This window comes from Giraffa tippelskirchi, chromosome 13 (assembly GCF_054371585.1).
Source record: "Giraffa tippelskirchi isolate mGirTip1 chromosome 13, T2T-mGirTip1v1.2.pri, whole genome shotgun sequence".
Lineage (NCBI taxonomy): Eukaryota > Metazoa > Chordata > Mammalia > Artiodactyla > Giraffidae > Giraffa > Giraffa tippelskirchi.
In genome coordinates this window covers 116,773,238-116,792,640 of record NC_137287.1, presented here as the reverse complement: position 1 = coordinate 116,792,640, position 19,403 = coordinate 116,773,238, and the positions used below count along the sequence as shown (strand labels likewise).

At 44.9% G+C, this 19,403-nt stretch overlaps 1 protein-coding gene across 12 annotated transcripts in view; it reads right to left on the bottom strand.

The window, feature by feature from the left end:
* EYA2 (EYA transcriptional coactivator and phosphatase 2) overlaps window positions 1–19,403 on the bottom strand; it is a 251,911-nt gene that overhangs the window by 78,921 nt on the left and 153,587 nt on the right. For all 12 annotated transcript variants that reach the window (XM_081559420.1, XM_081559413.1, XM_081559423.1 and 9 more), the window contains 4 exons: window positions 17,384–17,451; window positions 15,677–15,854; window positions 9,451–9,593; window positions 1,491–1,574 (listed from right to left, as the gene is read on the bottom strand). In XM_081559420.1, the coding sequence (XP_081415546.1) occupies window positions 1,491–1,574; window positions 9,451–9,593; window positions 15,677–15,854; window positions 17,384–17,451 (473 nt within the window). The remainder of the gene's footprint in view (window positions 1–1,490; window positions 1,575–9,450; window positions 9,594–15,676; window positions 15,855–17,383; window positions 17,452–19,403) is intronic.

The following is a 19,403-nucleotide window of genomic DNA, read 5'->3' as shown; positions in this document are numbered from 1 at the left end:
GGTGAAGGAATGGTTCTTAGATGGAGATGGTTTTATCTGGGTGGTTAAGAACCACAGAACACCCAGCCCAGGTGGGCATCTCACTATTGCAGCCCCTTTGGGAAAGCCCATTTTCTTTCTTTCTTTTTTTTTTTTGCAATAGCTGCCAAGTCTGCTCTGGTGCTTTCAGCAGCTCTGGACTCTGCCATCCTTTCCCTAAGCTGTGCACGCTCCAAAAACGCATGCCGGATTTCCCGCAGGCACTGCTAGACATATTAACGGCATTCCTCCTCGACGAGAGGTTTCTGCACCACCAACACCATTTTTACATTCTTTACAACGTAACGGCAGACGATAAATCTATCTTGCTAATTACACATCCAGCTTGTTACAACCCTCATAAAAAACACAAGCAGCTGGAAAAGCCATGAGGTGATGTCAAATCATATTCCTGGGCTCTAAACAGAAACAGAAATATTTTCCAGGCGCTGGTGAGTCTCCTGGTTCCCACTCATGCGTGGAAGCAGCTGCCGACAGGTTGCTTAACTCGGAGGAGCTGATCCTGTGTCTGTCCCCCAAAGCCCCGCCCCCCCCACCTGTCTCCCCAAAGAGATGGCAGACATCTGGAGCATCCACAGGGGTGTTGATACCAAGCCTGCAAGATGGATGCAAAGAATCTGCAGGGTTTGGGTTTTAGTGGTTGGGTTCATTTTTGCATCGTATGCATGCTCAGTCGCTCGGTCGTTTCCGACTCTTTGCAGCGCCGTGGACTGTAGCCCGACAGGGTCCTCTGTCCATGGGATTATCCAGGCAAGAATACTGGAGTGGGTAGCCATGGCCTTCTCCAGGGGATCTTCCTGACCCAGGGGTTGAACCCGAATCTCCTGCATTGCAGGCGGATTCTCTACCACTGAGCCACCGGGGAAACTCTCATTTTTGCATTTTTAAGACGTTTGTGGTGGTTCTTGCATGGACCACCAGTTCCCCATCAGCATCTGCCTGGAATTCTAACTGGATAGTTCCTCGACATAATTTGTCGGTGATACATTTGCAAAGCTGTTGAAGCTGACAAAATGCCTCCCCCTCGTCTCAGAAAAATGGGAGGGAAATTAAATTCATCTGCCAGAGATACTAAGATAAACAATAGGGAGGAAGAAAAGTACTTTACCTCGCTTTCCAGCTAGTATTCCTGGGTTTGGCTGAAGCATCTCCCAGCCCTCTTAGGAGGAGGGAGACAGGCGAAGACTACAAGCTTACATCCAATCAAGTGGATGTTGACTGTTTCATGTGTTGGGAGAAAAGGCAAGGCAGACAATGGGGGAAGCTGATTGAATTTTCACATGTCAAGGGAAAATTCTATAGGGCTTCTCAAACCTGGGCTGATGCAAAGGGGCAGCTTTCGTTGGAGAAGCTGCCTCACCAGCTGCCCCCACAATTCCCAGGACAAACCAGCTGGACAGACTGTTATGCTGAAACAAAAAAGAGAGAGAGAGACACAACATGATTCTTACCTTCCCGTATCTGGAGGCGAAAGTCCCCGTGAGTAAGGAGTGGAAAATAATTATCGTCTCATCCAGGTCCCACACAAACACACGCTGGGATAAAAGAGAGGAAGAGAAAGGAGATAAATACATTTGCTTGCATCTGACTTGATGTCTGCAGAAATTAACTCCCAGGGAGGACAAAGTTGTCTTGAAAAACATTATCTCTAATTTCTAAAACATGTGACTCAAGGATGTGTCCTTGAGTCCCCATTCAACCTCAACTGTGTAAAATATATTCTGATGGCCAATCGTGGGGGTCCCTGTCAGCCCACATATGCCAGAACTGAGATGCCTGTTCTTGCCTTTCACATAAAAGCTCAAAAAAGGAGGAATTCAGTCCAAAACCAACAATAAAAATCGTACAAATCATTTGACAAAATGAAATACTACCATTTTACGTTGACTGCTTACCATAAGCCCAGCTACTTCTGAGCATTTGTTTTTAGCAGGTCTGGTGATTACCTTTATAACTCTAAATTACATACTTTCACTTATTCATTTGCCAACTTTACTTGTTTTTTTGTGTGTTTCTATTTTTATTTTTTTAATTTTTGGCTGCACCTCGAAGCATGTATGAACTTAGTTCCCTGACCAGGGATTGAACCCGTGCCCCCTGCATCAAAAGGTGGAGTCTTAACCACTGGACCCCCAGGGAAATCCCTGATTTGCCCACTTTAGATGGGGCATTGTGAAAGATGAAGGTTTAGCTCATGGTAATCTCCCCCATTTCTCCAGAATTTTATATTTTTCACATATGTGAACCTCTCTGTTTCCAATTCCCATCAGCTCTGGATATTTTCTCTTGGCTAAAACAGCAAGCTCAATACGGAAAATACGGATATGGGTGTCCCTACCCTTTCCACTAGCTCCTCCCCTCTCCAGTATTTGAGCTTCAGCCTTCGTTTTGCCTTGTCAATGTGGATCAACTGGTTTGTGCATTGGGTTTTATAACTGTACCTTAAGTGCTATGTCTTCACGTTGATGTTAAAAGTTGGTAGCCAGTAAAGGGCATTTATTTACATCTTGTGATTACTGTTCACTGAAGAGCCAAGTAATGAGCTAGGATTTTACTTCCTTTTCTATGTAGCTAGTGTCATAACTCTGGAGCCCATTTATTTTTATTTTATTAAAAAAAACCCAAAACTTAGATATTTAGCTCCACCAAGTCTTAGTTGCGGCATGTGGGATCTTCCATCTTTGGTGAGCTCTTAGTTTCGGCATATGGGATCTAGTTCCCTGACCAGATCTAGCTCACTGGCCCCATGCATGAGGAGTGTGGAGTCTTAGCCACTGGACCGCCGGGAAGTCCCCTCCAGGATGACTTTAAGGAAACTGTTTCTGCCACTAAGCTCATATGTATTCTCCCTTCTGATACTCTGTCTTGATTAAAATCACGTCATAGCTCAGTTTGTTCACACAGGACTCATGCCTGTCTGGAATAACTTTTTATTTTCGCTGGAGTTTATTAACTGTTTTAATTCTTTTGTTTCCAATATGGTGTCTTTATTACAATTTCAAATTCAGCCACACCCTCTGTATCAAAGATGTTCTTCCTCTGTGACAGACTGTTCCAATGTGGACTGGATCATCTTTAGGGTTGCCACGTAGCTAGGATCCTGAGACTCCCCTTTACTGCATTTCTGGGTCAGATTCACTGTTTTCTGGATCCCAAATGTCTTTACTGGTTTTCTTCCTTGTTTTGCTTGAGTATATCCTTAGGTTGCTTTTCCTAAGAGAGTGCATAGAAAGTAATCTTCCTGCATTTTTACAAATCTAACCATATCTTTAATTCGCTGTAAAGTTCCTCCAAGTGCAGAATTACTATTGGAAAATAATGTCCTCTAGAACTTTGAAAGAATCCCTCTACCTTGTAGTATCCAGCATGATTAATGAGAAGTCTGATGTTTCACTATCGTCAGTTCTTTGTAGGTTTTACTTTTTTCCTCTTCGGATTTTTTTAGGCTCTTTTCTTTATATTTGGCATCCTCAAATCCCATGAGGATATATCTAGGTGTAGTCTTTTTTCATTCATACTGTTCAGCATTCAAATAATTTCAATCCCATTTCTTTAAATAATGTCCTCTCATCTCTCCCACTGTTCTCTCTTTCTGGAATTTCTAACAGTCAAATTAGACCTTTTGGATTGATATCTTTTAAAAATATTGTTTCTGTAATTTTGTTTTTTTAATAAATGTTTTCAGAGATGTCTTTAACTTTCTCTTCTAACCTTTCTATGAAACTTTTGAGTCTATCATTTAAAAATCTATAGTAGCTTTTTCTTTGTCTCTGAGTGTTTCTTTTCCATTAGCCTGCACTTCTTATTTTGTGGATACAAGATAAGAAAACCAAACAGAATTTTTCTATGATCTCCTTTGTTTCTTAAATTACCTCTCTTGTCATTTATCCTATTCATTTATCTTGGCCATAATTTTTCATACTGTAGGTTTTCCTAATTTTTCTGGTGATCATTATTTTTAAGAACAAAAGGGATGACTGATTATTTAGGTACCTGGTGTTGGGGGCAGCAAAGGCACCTACTTAGTCTACCAACTTGAGTGGGCCACCTTGGAAAACTTTCTAGGGGGTCAGGGGTTGTATTTACACATCTGTAATGCCTTTAAAAGTGAAGAGAAAGGTAATATCTCAAAGGAAAAAGATCAATGAATACAGAGGTTTTCAAAACAATTAGTAGACATGAATATTACTTTGTGAAACTTTTTCTCTGCTTACAATTATGTGTATATATATGCTGGGTCATGATAATAAGTATTGTTCTTATTATAGGTCAAGGTAAAAAGTGTTTGAAAATCACTATGGGTGGTTAAATATGCTAAGTCCTAATTTATCCAACTGGGTTGGATCAGTTAAACTTAGATACTTTGGTAAGAGGATTTTTTAAAAAATCAACGAATATTTTTCAAATTTAATGCAGACTCCCTAAATTTATTGACTATATTCCCTCTGAAGAGGGTCTGTCCCTCTTCCTCACTAGGCCACCATTCTATCCCCCCACCCTAGATTTTCAGTGGGTATATGTTCGCAGTGGCCATTCTGCTGATGACCCTAACTTTTTAGCCCACCAGAGTTTCGGCCAGGGCTGGGCCCCTAACCCCACTGGGTCAGAAGCCTTTCCTCGGGAGCTCAAAACTGGGACCTGGAAAGAACTTCATCATCTTTGAGTGGCTGTTGCTGGCAACGTGATCTGCAGGCCAGGCCAGGCCACTCTGCAGGGGGAGAGGAACAGAGGTTGGAGAGAGGGAAACACGATCCAAGACTTTTGTAGGACTTGGTTTTAGTGAGAAGCAGGGCTTCTCAGTTGGCTTTAGTGAGGGCTTCCCAGCTGGCTCAGAGGTAAAGAATCTGCCTGCCAATGCAGGAGACGTGGGTTCGATCCCTGGGTTGGGAAGATCCTCTGGAGGAGGAAATGGCAACCTGCTCCAGTCTTCCTGCCTGGGAAATTCCATGGACAGAGGAGCCTGGCGGGCTGCAGTCCATAGGGTTGCAAAGAGTCGGACATGACCGAGGGACTGAGCGTGAGCACAGCGTGAGGGGCCTGGAGGAGAGCATGTCCAGTAAGCTGCACACTGAAGAGACAGTCCTGCCCAGGGATTCTAGCGCCTACACTGTGGAACGTGGGGCGAGAAGGCGTAAATGCGTTTCCTGGCCTCTCCCACCTTCTGGTTACAGTATCTTGCCGACGCTGGCTGTCCCCTTGGCTTATGAGTTCTAAGAGAATCCCCATATCCTTAAAATAAATTCTGCTTTTTCACTTAAGCCAGCTCAAGTTGGTTTCTGGCACCTGCAGTCAAGGGATTTTAACTAATACAGACTCCGAATTTTTCTTCTTTCCACTTTTCTACCTAATTTCTCTCTCATGGGTTACAGTCATTAGCAACAGTGCCAAAGACTTAAGAGGTGTGACTCGTGCAAACCCTCCATGCTGGTATTAAGCACGGCAGTGAAACACAGCTCACACCTTTTCAACTGTTCCTGCTCAGTGGTACTTACTCTGGAATCAAGCAGCAGATGTTTCTAGAAAAATATCACCCCATAATCCCCCACTTCCATGCCACCCCACCCCCTTCTGAGTTTAATGGAAAAATGTCTCTCCGCCCCCACTGTCCCCTACCAAGAGCAGAAACCACGTTAGTGACTTAATACATTTTTAAAAAATATTAAAGTGTGAGTTGCTCTCTGGGATTTTCTACAGCTCTGCAACTTCCAGCTGGTAGAAAATCCTCAGGCATCTGGGAGGGCAGAAAGCAAGGGTAACCTGGAGCCAGTACATTTTCTTCTAACTCTTTGCAAAGGCCGAGTCTCCTTGAAGGGTTTGTGCAAAGTCTCCTTGGTTTTGGAAGGTGGTGGCTTTAAGAATTAGAAGCAAGGACAGAATCCTCTGGCCTGAGAATGGTGCCATGAGCAGTGGAACACATGCTCTGTGGCAGGTTCCCATGGCAGGCAAGCTCTCAGAGGAGATGGCGGGGTATACCTCCAGAGGCTGCCAAACATAGGGGAGGAGTTGTTGTTTAGTTGCTCAGTCGTGTCCGACTCTCTTGCAGCCCCATGGACTGCAGCCTGCCAGGCTCCTCTGTCCATGGGATTTCCCAGGCAAGAATACTGGAGTGGGTTGCCATTCCCTTCTCCAAGGGATCTTCCCGACTCAGGGATCGAACTCACACCTCCTGCATTGGCAGGCAGGTTCTTTACCACTGAGTCACCTGGGAAGCCCTAGGGGAGGAGAGTGATGTTCAAAATATTTAACACCTTCTAGGATGATCGGGACAGATACCAGCCATAAACAACTGCTACTGCTCTCTTAGTGAATACTGGCTAACTAGCACAGCCCTACTAGTAAACACTGGTTAACTAGTACAGTCTGACCAGAGAATACTGGCTAAATATCAAATGTCGTGATATTGGCCATTTGTTGTTGTTAGGGTCTCCAGCATCTACCCCCTTTTCAAAAAATAATTTTTACTTATTTATTTTTGGCTGTGCTGGGTCTTTGTTGCTGTGCAGGCTTTTTCTCTAGCTGCAGCAAACGGGAGCTACTCTCTAGTTGCAGAGCGCAGGATCTAGGGTGCATGGCTTCAGGAGTTGCGGCTCCTGGGCTCCAGAGCACAGGTTCAGTAGTTGTGGCACAGGGGCTTAGCTGCTTGACGGCATGTGGGATCTTCCCAGACCAGGGATTGAACCCCTGTCTCCTGCACTGGCAGTTGGATTCTTTACCACTGAGCCATCAGGGAAGCCCCCCACCCGCTTCTTAGAAGGGCATCCCATTTTCTTTTCCCACTGCATGCTGTCTTGGTGGGACTGTCCATCTGGGCATGAGTGAGGACCCAGACCAGGCCAATGGGATGGTGCCACTCTGGAATCAAACATCGAGTGACATAGGGTTAGAATTTCAAATGTCTCGCTCTGCAGTGGGGGCTGGCACCCTGAAGCTCCCTGGATTTCCCAGCATGGCCTTTGATAATATTCTTCATAACTTTGGTTGTATCACTTCCTCTTCATACCGTTTCCTCCCAGTAAATTCCTTTTTGCTTAAGTAACCAGAATTGGCTTCTGTTGCTTGCAACCAAAGGACTGTAGCTAATACTTCAAAGTCCTTATTGTCAACAAGGATCTCTATGCCCAATATATGGCAGGAGACCCCAGAGAATGGCTGGACTTCCAGTGACCACTGCAGGTACTGAAAATGAGAAAGGCAGCAGCCACCAAGCCACACTGGACAACAGAGGCTGTTATTTTGTTTTTTGAATTAAATTAAATTATTTATTATTATTTTTTAACCAGGGGAATACTTATTTATTTATTGGCCACATTGTGCAGTATGTGGGATCTTAGTTCCCAACCAGGGACCAAACCCACACCCCCTGCACTGGAAGCATAGAATCTTACCCAATGGACTGCCAGGGAAGTCCCTATTATTCTGTTTTCTGAGACCACATGAACCCTGAGATTCTCATATAATTCTGACAGGGGGAAGGGCCCCAGCAATGAAATGGAATTCCCTACCACCCGGGTGGATGGGGACTCAGAGTCAAAATGACACTTATTTTAAGGAAATGATGAAAATGGTATTTCTTAGTATATCTGAGTTTGCCCGCTAAGCAGATCTGTACAGGATTGTGAACAGGGATGTGATAGTGCTGCATCTGGGTACCTAGACAGTGACCCAGGCTTTGCCAACACTACTCATGTATACCCATGGCACACTCGAGCTGACAAGTGACTGCCTTCTGCCATCAAGTACAAACTTGTGCATGTGCCAATTTTTCCCCCTAGATAGATAACAGTGAGATAGATAACATGAGCTAGACAGATAATGAGCTTCCCTGGTGGCTCAGACGGTAAAAAGCCTACCCACAATGTGGGAGACCTGGTTCAATCCCTGGGTCAGGAAAGATCCCCTGGAGAAAGAAATGGTAACCCAATTCAGTATCTTGTCTGGAAAAATCCCATGGATGGAGGAGCCTGGTGGGCTGCAGTCCATGGGGTCACAAAGAGTTGGACACGACTGAGTGACTAACACACTCTGTTTTGGGGGCATTTGTCTCCTTGTCTCCTCCATCTCTCATGCACGCTGTTCTTTTTTGTTTGCTTGGGAAAATGTCAGCTCCTGACCAATAACCCCACACTTGCTTTATTATAATCAGGACTGGTGCTGCCCTTCGACAGTAGTTCTCAGCCTGGGCTGCACTGGAATCACCGAGGGAGCTTAAACATACTGACACCTGGGTCCCTCCCCAAGGACTCTGACTTCGTTGATCTGGATCGTCATTGATCTGCAGCTTGAGAATGAAGGTTTCTCAAAGCTTCCCAGAAGATTCTTTTTCCTTTTAAATTTATTTATTTGGCAGCACTGGGTCTTAGTTGTGGCATGTGAATTCTTAGTTGCGACATGTGGGGTCTAGTTCCCTGACCAGGGATTGAACCTCGGTCCCCTGCCATTGGGAGGGCAGAGTCTTAACCACTGGACCATCAGGGAAGTCCCCAGAAGATTCTTCTGTGCAGCCCAGACTGAGAGCCACTGCCTGAGAAACTCAAAATCACAGAAACAATGCAAATTCATTTCAGCCAGCCTCCTATCTCCAGATAGATAAATATCTAAGCCGTAGGAGGGTCACTATTGCTTCCCAGGTGGCTCAGCTGTAAAAGAGTCCATTTGTCAGTGCAGGAGATGCAGGAGACCTGGGTTCGATCCCTGGGTCGGAAAGATCCCCTGGGGGAGGAAATGGCAGCCCACTCCAGTATTCTTGCCTGGAGAATCCCATGGACAGAGGAGCCTGTCAGGCTGTAGTCCACGAGGCTGCAAAGAGTCAGACACGACTGAGCGACACACACCCAGTAGGGTCACTAAGGAACTTTTAGAACTCCCTGCAATGTCCAGTTAATTAGTCTGGGAGGAGGTCTGGGCATCTGAATGTTCAAAAGCATCCCAGGTGAGTCTAACCAGTAGCTGAGGTTAAGAATCACTCCAATCCAATGGGGATGGTCCACTGTCCAATGTCATCTTTACTGGAGGTTCTCAAAGTGTGGTCTCCAACCATATAACATCAACTCGGAATCTGTTGGAAATGCAGCTTCTCAGGCCCTGCCCCAGATCTACTGACTTGGAAGTCCTGGTGGCGGGCCTGGCAGTCTGGGTTTTCCCAGGCCCCCAGGTGATGCTGTCTCGGCTCACCGGTTGTTACCACCTCTAGGGTCACTTTTCCTAGCCTGGCCAGTCAACAGTGCTTCCGTGTGGCCAGTCGAATTCTTCCCTCCTTCTCATCAAGGGCGGTTTTCTCTGTTACTGCACTATGTGAACACAAAGGGCCATCCTCCCCGCCAGGGACTTGGAGAGAACTCTGGCCCCCACCTCCTGTTCCAGCCACACGTGCACGTGACATTCACTCAATCGGGCAGAAGCATCTGGAGTTACCTCTATCTCATTGTCCCCTGCTGGGGAGGGGTCGCTGCTCCGCTTAGACCGGCCTCGAAGCTTCCCTTCGGAGGCCCGGGGCGGCCTGTCTGCGTCTCCCTCCTTTGCCGGTGTGGAAGGTCCATTGTGTGTGTTATATTCACCTGGCATAGGAAAGGAAAGGGCAGACAGATCAGAGAGCTGGCTGAGCGTCTCCTGCTGTGAAGGATTATACCAGAACCATCTAACTCCAAAGTGGAGGTCTCAAAGGCAGCGGTGAAGGCAAAGATCAGGTAGAATCAAAATTAAGTCTCTCAAGTTCCTTAAACTGCCCATTCACAATCATTCATTCATTCAGCAAAGATTTACTAACTAGGTATAGTTCCAGGCAGTGGTTCCCACAGCACCCAGACTCTAGAGGGAGGAGAGAGACATCAGAGAGATAAGTAAACATGTCACATGCCAGGTGGGGACATGGGTGATGACAACTGACAAATCGGATAAGAGCAGGGAGAGTGCTGGGGGGTCACTAATTTATAGGGGACACCTCGTGGATAAGGGGACAGCTGAGCAGGGATCTGAGAGAGGTGAGGGTGGGGCAGCTACAACTTCAGTGAACAGAGTTTTGTGCTTACAACTGTCTATATACCCTAAGGTCTGAGAATCCCTAAACTGACAGAAGGAGGAAAACATATACATGTGTATTTGGCTGGGCTCCCCTGGTGGCTCAGACGGTAAAGAATCGGCCTGCAGTGCAGGAGACCCGGGTTCAATCCCTGGGTTGGGAAGATCCCCTGGAAAAGGGAATGGCAATCCACTCCAGTATTCTTCCGTGAAGAATTCCATGGACAGAGGAGCCATGGGGTCACAAAGAGTTGGAAGCATCTGGGCAACCAACTTTCACTTTTCACTCCGTAGCTGGCTATCAAACTCTCTCCCTTGGGGTGAGTGGGAGTGTGTGGGGAGAATTCTCTACGTTCCTGTTCCTAGGCAGCTTGCTACATTTTCTGTACGTATGTTAAAAGCAAGTCCTTTAAGCTTTACTTGTTAAGAAATCTGTCAATTTGAGATTCTAAGGCAAGAGCATCCAGCAAGGGCTGGCAATTAGGAGATATCAGCAAAGGGCTTAAATTGAGTTCTGGCTTGAGTAGACCTACATACATGCAAGGACTAGTGAGAAGGTGTAGGGCTGAGAGTGGGCATCTTTGGAATCTCTTTGAAGTGGCATTTCTGGACACAGTGCACTGAGAGGCTTCCAGGCTCCTGCCCTCGGGCAATTGTCTAATGATCCACAATGAACAAGTGGTCAGCACCCCACAGGACTTAAGTCCCAGAGCCAGCATCCAAGTTGTGTTGGTTTTTAAGCACAGAAGTTTTAAATGCATTTTATTAGACGTTATTATCTTTATTTAACTAACGAGGAAACTGAGACTTATGGAGATGATGTAAGCCTGTAACCCTGCAAATTAGCGATAAAACCAGAACTAAAATTTGGGTCTGCCTGTGTCACTAGAGTGACAGAACTATAAACAAGCGTGGAACCTTAGAGGACCTCTCATCCCACTTTCTCATCTTACATCTGCGTATTTTAGCTCCCAAATGTACCCTGTGGACTCCATCTTTCCTTCCATAATTGCCAATTCTTGGATCACTGGGGTGGCGGGGAGAAACGCTTTTGTCTAAAATACTTGGCAAGCCACTAATTTTTTCCTACCCTGGAAGGACTATTTCCCTCCAAAACCCAAGGGATTGAATTTTATTTATTTAATATTTATAAAACTTCTTAGCAGAGTAAGGACATAATAAAAAAAGATGTGATTTTGAGTTGTAGAACCACTGGGCTGTCTCCAGCTCCCCCAAATTTTGGGGATACAGCATGAGAGACTCCCAAAACATCAAACTAGCAAAGACTTTCTTCTGGAGGATGAGGAAAGGCAGTAAATAAATTCACAGATGCTTAAGAGTCATAAATAAAGTTTATCCTGATTCACTTGGTAGTTCTAAGACTATGGAGGCTTAGAAAACACAGGTTGGCCCCATTAAAATCCAGGCAAATATTATTAAAAAGAGGAGGAAACACCAGCTACCTAAGAAATGTCCCAATAAGGTGTTAGGTGAAGTCAATTTATTCGGGGTGCCACAAAAAGCAGCTTTCCCCGACCTTATACATTCTTGAGAATGAAGGGTCAAAGTTCAAGGACAAAGTCAGAGGTACACATGCTACAGCAAATTATAGTAATCCTTCCTGGAGTCATTTCACTCTTTTTCTTTTTCCCCTTTTAATTTTTTTTTTTACTTATTTTAACAACTGTTGAGATATAACTGACTTACAAAAAAACATACATACTTAGAGCACAGTTTGATAAGTTTTGACATATGGTCACATCTATGAAACCACCACCACAATGAAGATAATGAACAAATCCAGCACCAAGGGTTTCTCTGTAATTCCTTTGTAGTCTCTTCCTCCTGCTACCCACTCCCCAGCCAGCCATAGGTCTGCTTTCTTTCACCATAAATTAGTTTGTATTTTTTAGAGTTTTAAACAGATGGCATCACTTGGTATGTGATGTCCACATACATACAAACACACAGTTTTCTGGCTTCTTTCAACCAGCAGAACTGTTCTGAGATTCAATCCATGTTGTTCCGTTTATCGATAGTTTATTTCTCTGCGTTGCTGAGTACCACTCTATTGGGTGGATGTATCCCTATCCGTTCACCTGGAGATGGACATTTGGGTTGATTCTAGTTTTTGGCTGGACTAAAGCTTTTATGAACATTCACTCATCAGTACTCATCAGTCTTTGCATAGACATGAGCTTTCTCGTTACGAGAGACTGTGGTTACTGGTTCATAAGCAACTGCAAAAATGTTTTCCAAAGTGGTTGTAGCATTTAACACTCCCTCCAGCGAGGTTAAGGGCATTCTAGCTGCTCTGCATCCTTGCCAATCATTGGCATGGCCAGTCTTTGTAGTTACAGCCATTCTAAGGGATGTGTGTCTGACTGAGGATTTAATTTGCAGTTCTCTGACTAATGATCAGCACCCTAGTCACGTGCTTTTTAAAAATATTTATTTATTTTATTTTTGGCTGTGATGGGTCTCAGCTGCAGCACTAGGGCTCTTTGTGGCGGGGTGAGGGCTTCTCTCTGATGCAGTGCATGGCCTCAGTTGCTCTGTGGCATGCGTGATCTTAGACACCAGGGATTGAACCCGTGTCTCCTGCTTTGGAAAGCAGATTCTTAACCACTGGACCACCAGGGAAGTTCCAGTAAGGTGCTTTTTTTTGGCCGTGCTGGTATATTCTTTGGTGAAGTGTCTGTTGAAGTACTTTGTCCGTTTCTTTATTGTGCTGTTTTCTTATTATTGGTTTTGAGAGTTTTAAAAAAACATATTCTGGATGGTTTATTTTATGTGTCAACTTGATTGAGCCAAAGGAGGCCCAGACAGCTAGTAAGACATTATTTCTGGGTGTGGCTGTGAAGGTATCTCCGAAGAGATTAGTGAGTAGAGAAGATATGCCTTAACCAGCATGGGTGGGCATCAGCCAATCCATTGAGGATTCAGGTAGAACAAGAAGGCAGAGGAAAGGAGAACTCTCTCTCTTCCTGACACATAAAATTAACTATCACACATGGGTTATTTAGAAGTGTGCTATTTTGCTTTTGAATGCTTGCAAATTTTCCAAAAATCTTCCTTTTATTTCTAATTTAAGTCCCCTATTTTCAGAGTATGTACTTTTTATTCCCTGAAACCTTTTAAATGTAATGGGACTTCACGATTTATGGCCCAGAAGTTCTATTTTGGTAAATGTTTCATGCGCATTTGAAAAAAATGTGAATTTTGCTGTTCCGTGGAGGGGCCTATAGATTGTCTGTTACATCTTTTCCCCCTAGTTCCCTCCCCAAAGAAAATGAGTTACTGGTCGTTTTTGCATCCTTCCAGAAACTTCCTAAGCGAATATGGGCATTAAATATACTCATATTTAAAACCCTCCAGGACCACGTCATGCACATAGCTCTTGTTTCCTCACCTATCACGATAGCTCAGAGAGATCCGTATTAGTGGATTCATTTCAACAGACGTATAATAATGTGCCAAGGGTGGATGCACTACCATTTATTTAACCTGACTCCTATTCATGGATATTTACGTTCCTTCTAGGCTTTTGCTGTGCTGCAAAAAAAAATTCTTTTAACTTAAGTCTTTGTACCTATGTGAAACTTTATTTTTAGTGTAAGTTTGTAGAAGTAGAATAATTGAATTAAAGCAACCACTCCTACTGATTTGTCTTTTCTCTTGAGTAACAAGAGAGGTTCAGATTTTGCCTTTGCCATCAGCAAAAGTGAAAGTGAAAGTCACTCAGTCGTGTCCGACTCTTGGCGATCCCATGGAATTCTCCAGGCCAGAATACTGGTGTGGGTAGCCAATTCCCTTCTCCAGGGATCTTCCCAACCCAGGGATCGAACCCAGGTCTCCCTCATTCCGGGTGGATCCTTTACCAGCTGAGCCACAAGGGAAGCCCAAGAATACTGGAGTGGGTAGCCTATCCCTTCTCCAGGGGATCTTCCCGCCATCAGCGAATTGCCCTGCAAACATCTGAGAATCGTTGGGGCTTCACGTAACGGTGAATGCGTGTCGATGCCAACAGTGCGGTGATGGGGCTGTGGGCTGTGAAGGAGCAGAGCCCGAGGACAGTGCATCCGGACAACGCAAAGGGTGAGCATGATCTGTCAGTAATATATAAACCTCTTGAGCCTCTGGAATTTAGAACCAACCACTGAAGGAGATCCTGGATAATTTCAGAAGTGGAGTTTTTATGGGGAATTTTAAGAGAGTGAATGAGCGTGTGTGTGTGTGCGTGTGCACACAAGTAAGCTTACATGCCGTTCCTTTATAACAGGCACGGGGGAGATGAGGCAAGAGACCTCGATTACAGCTGACTATTATTTATGTCATTAGATTTTATGTGAGCTTGTTAGACACACAGTAAAAACCATCTCAACCACTTATTGTTGAACCTTAGGGCCAGGGGATAAATGAAGAACAGGGGGAAACAGTAAGGGAAAATTTCAAAGATACACAAAGAGCCTTTATGTTCGCTCTGGATGGGGAACAAAAATGACCATCTCACATAACCCAAATTCTTGAGAAGTCAGTCTCTGGAATCCAGTTCACCAGGAAATTATAGATAGTAGCATCAAGTGGAAGATTTCCTGCTTATATCTCATTTCTGAAACCAGTTTGAAAAGGCCACATGCTGAAAAGCAGGATGGGCAAGGATAGTTCAGCAAGTTTATTACATTTCATACTCTTCCAAGGAGGCAAAATTTGGAAACTGGAACGTGGGTATTATGCATTTATTCTATACTCTTTGATGAGGTCACAATGACCAAAGTCAATGCCCAAACCTTAAACTGCCCTCCAAGTTGACTAAAAAATGCTTGGCCATGTTGTCTTCCATTTGTCACCAAGCCAATGCTATTTAACTCACCCCAACTGATGGAAAATGCAAGCAACAGCTGCACCAAGAACTTCAGGAACAAAAGTGGTGAATCTTCACTACTGTTCTTTTTCTAGCCATCCACCAATGAATATTTATTGAATGAATGTCCATACACATCATGCTAGCTTGCCTTCTACAAAGCCCCAGAAACAGGAGGGTTCAGAAAAGAAAATGAAATGATATCTCCTATCATTAGACGTTCTAATTTATGGCTGTCATGTTATTTACTGGTGATGAGTCTAAATTGTCTCATAAAGAGTAGACACGTGCATAGCAGATTTACAAAATCAATAAATGAATGCACAAGCTGGTGAGTTAGTTTGCACAGGGATGCTAGTGAATTAGTTTGCACGGGGACGCAAACATCACCAAAGGGCCTAGATGTGGAATTGGGTGTGCTCTATCTAAATGCAGCAAACATTACTCAGCTCCAGCCAAGCACTGTCACTTAACAATGTGGACCTCGGGCGACTGGATCATCTTTTAAGCGAAGGCAGGCATTAGAATTTTTAGGTAAAAATCGATGACTTTTAAACATGGGTGCAATTAAGTACACACGCACACACCCCCGCCCACCCCCTCCACACACACAAAGAAAAGCCAACAAAATATATCTGCGGGCTGACGCTAACTCCTGGGTGACCAGTTCATTACACCTGGGACCTCCAACCAGTTCATCTTTCATACAAGAGCTCAGACCACAGCCATGAATGACCACAGGGCAGTGATGGTACTTACCGCCAAGCGACTCGGAACTCTGGTTGGGGATGTTGTGAGATGCTTCCTGGAGGACGTAGGTGGATGTGGAGAGAGGAGAGGAGCAGATGCTGCTGGCTGGGACATAAGGAGGGTTGTAGGACGAGCTGTAATACTGGGAGTACTGGCTCTGCGGGAAGCCGGGGTAGGAAGGGTAGTCCTGGAAACAGAAACCCACGAGGCTGTGAGCGGGGAAGACTGTAAGGCTGACGCGGGCGAGGGGCCTCCTGGGCTAGGTCTGCTGCGTTGATCCCTGTTCCTCCACCGTTACAATAAAAGTTCTATGAGGGCTGGAGCTTTCCCTAAAAGCCGATTTCCCCCCAAGACAAGGATTCAAGGGCAAGTAGAGGATTTGGGGGGTGAAGGCAAGGCCAGTTGGGAAATGGGGAAGCGAGGTAGCAAAGGGAAGAAGGGCAAGCAGTCAGCACCGGGGCTTCTCCAGTGGGTACTGGAGCTGAATTCTACCCAGGAGATGCTGGGATGGCAAAAAACACATCTCAGAAATATCTCTCCCAAGGGGCAAGGGAGCTGGGGTATTTATACACCAGCTCCAGCCAGTCTTTGCTTGAGAGCTGCTCCCAGAGGGTTTCAATTCCCTGGCACTTCCTACTGCCCTATACATTGGTTCCAGAAAACACCCATGTGCCCAGGGATGCGGAGATTGGCAGCTGGAAGCCAACAGGTGCACCCTAAGGGACATGGGTATGGTTCTGACAGCATCCGTCTTGGCCATTGTTGTATCCCCAGAGCCTGGAAGAGTGCTGGGCACATGTGGGCACTCAATAAATGCTGGAAAAATTAATGAGCAACTGAATGAGTAACGAAGATCACATACACCTGCACAGGAGACTAGGTGACATTTTAGGTTCATGGTGGAGGGGGGTGGGGGTGGGGGCTCAAATATAGTACATCTACACAGCATCAGGGATCCAGAACCTTCTGGGAGGGAGTCTTAGAGATGCAATCAAAGAATACCAACCCTCTTTATCAAAGAGGATCTTGGTCTGTTTCAACCAACCAGATAGTCCAACTCTCCCACCACAGCCACTGTTTCATATGTTTAGCCCCACCGGAAAGGAGAGCTTCTCAATCTTGCAAAGAACTCATGGCAGGTTCTTAACAGGAAAGGTACACACAGGAAACAGGAACGAGTTCCCGTCCACCTTGAGCAGGTTAATTCTTAACTCACTCTCTAAGTGAAACCAAGAGACTCACATTATTAGCCAACATCCATCCATCTTTATAGTGTTGACGAAGTTCCATTTCACAAGTATTTATAATGCCCTCACTCTGCGTTGGGCACTTCACTGTGAGATGCAGAGGTAAAGATGATGTCCTTTCACCCTTGAAGAGCTAGGGGTCTGGTGAAAGGCACACGTTTTTACTTTCATACATTCCAGATTCAACAGTCAATAGGTGTCCTAGACGGGGATCAAGACGGAACATAGAATAGAGCCCATTCATCTTGGAAATCTGTCAATAATTCCGATTTCTGCTAATAATTCCTATTTTTCTGCCTCTACGCTGTATCTTTCCAGTGGCTGTTGATACAGTCTGGTCCCCGTGGTCCCCAAACCCAGGGAATAAGGAACCAGGCGGTGCCCTTAGGTGCAGCCTCTCTGGGTGCCTGATTTAAGGGGATTGTTTACGGAAAGAACCCAGAAGCCCACCGGCAGGGAGCTAGTCTACCTGGTGCACAGTTCCGAATCCGGCCGCGTTGGTCAGTCCATTTGCTCCTTGATAGATCCCAGCTGTGCCTGTGGGAAGGAGCGACAGATGAGGTTCTTACAGTCAGGGAGGGACGTGGAGGAGAAAGGTGCAGTGGAAAGCTGGAGTCTTTGAGGTTTGACAGTTTGGGATGGAACTTATGGCTATGACGATCTCTCTGAACCTCGGTTCTCCCAATCAATGAATAAAATATAAATAACACCTTCAAAGGATTCTGGTGAGATATAAATGAGAGTGCATACAACACAGCTTCTGGTACTCGATAACTATGTTTTAAAAATAATTTATTAAAAAATATTGTGGTAAACAGCCATTATACAGAGTGAAGTAAGTCAGAAAGAAAAACACCAATACAGTATATTAACGCATATATATGGAATTTAGAAAGATGGTAACGATGACCCTATATGCGAGACAGCAAAAGAGACACAGATGTAAGGAACAGACTTTTGGACTCTGTGGGAGAAGGTGAGGGTGGGATGATTTGAGAGAATAGCATTGAAACATGTATATTATCATATGTGAAACAGATCGCCAGTCCAGGTTCAATGCATGAGACAGGGCGCTCAGGGCTGGTGCCCTGGGATGACCCTGAGGGATGGGATGGGGAGGGAGGTGGGAGGGGGGTGCAGGATGGGGGACACATGTACATTCATGGCTGGTTCATGTGAATGTATGGCAAAAACCACTACAATATTGTAAAGTAATTAGCCTCCAATTAAAATAAATAAATTAATTTAAAAAAATGTAATATGTAACTGGAAAAAAAATTGTGGTAAATGTACATAACACTTTAACCATTTTAACCATTTTGCTTTTACTTTTTATTTTATTTATTTATTTAAATATTTAATTATTTATTTGTCTACACTAGATCTTAGTTGTAGCATGTGGGATCTAGTTCCCTGACCAGGGATTGAACCCTGGGCCCCCTGCTTTGGGAGCACAGAGTCTTAGCCACTGGGCCACCAGGGAAGTCCCTGTTTTTACTTTTTAAAATCAAAGTATAGCTAATTTAAAATGTTGTGTTAGTTTCGGACATACAGCAAAGTGATTCGGTTATATATATAGATATAAAACAGCGCACATCGGTTCCAGTTTCTCCACATCCTCACCAATACTTATTTTCTGATTTTTTAAAAAATTGCAGCCATTATAAAGGGTGTAAGATAGCAGTGATTATGTTTTGAATTATATGAATGAATAAAACGACTTCTCCTTTTTGAGCTTCAGTTGTCCCACCTGTAAAATGGGAATAAAAATGATACTACTACTACTACTACTACTAGAAAATGCTACTTAGTCAATGAATGAGCAATTGAATGAATGAGGGTGATGTCATTACCTGGCCCCCCTGACCAGGTAAGCTGGTGGTCAGGGGGCACCTCCGAGATGACATTTGAGCTGAGCCATGCAGGGTAAGAGGGAACCAGTGACGGAAATACCCTGAGGGAAGAGACTTCACGAACACCGAACACGGAGGGCAAGAGTTTCAGGCAGGGATTAGCTTGATAGGTTATGGAGAAAGAAAAGGGGTCAGTGGAGCAGGAGCCCAGAGAAAGAAGAGGGGGGTTACCGCCAGAACAGCAGTGAACTCGTGTGTGTCAGGGCTCCTCATGGGGGAAGTGAGCAGGGGAAAATTAAGTCTCGTGCTCAAGGCAGCCTGGATAGTGAGTGACAGCCTCAGTGCTGGAATTCAGGCAGTCTGGCTCAAGTCCGAATTTTCAACATGGCTCTATATTGCCAGGGCTTCCCTGGTGGCTCAGACGGTAAAGAATCTGCCTGCAATGCAAGAGACCTAGGTCTGATCCCTGGGTCAGGAAGATCCCCTGGAGAAGGAATGGCAACCCACTCCAGCATTCTTGCCTGGAGAATTCCATGGACAGAGGAGCCATGTGGGCTACAGTCCATGGGGTCACAAAGAGTCAGACACGACTAGGCGACTGAGCACACACACTGTACTGCCAAAGCTGCTGCTTTT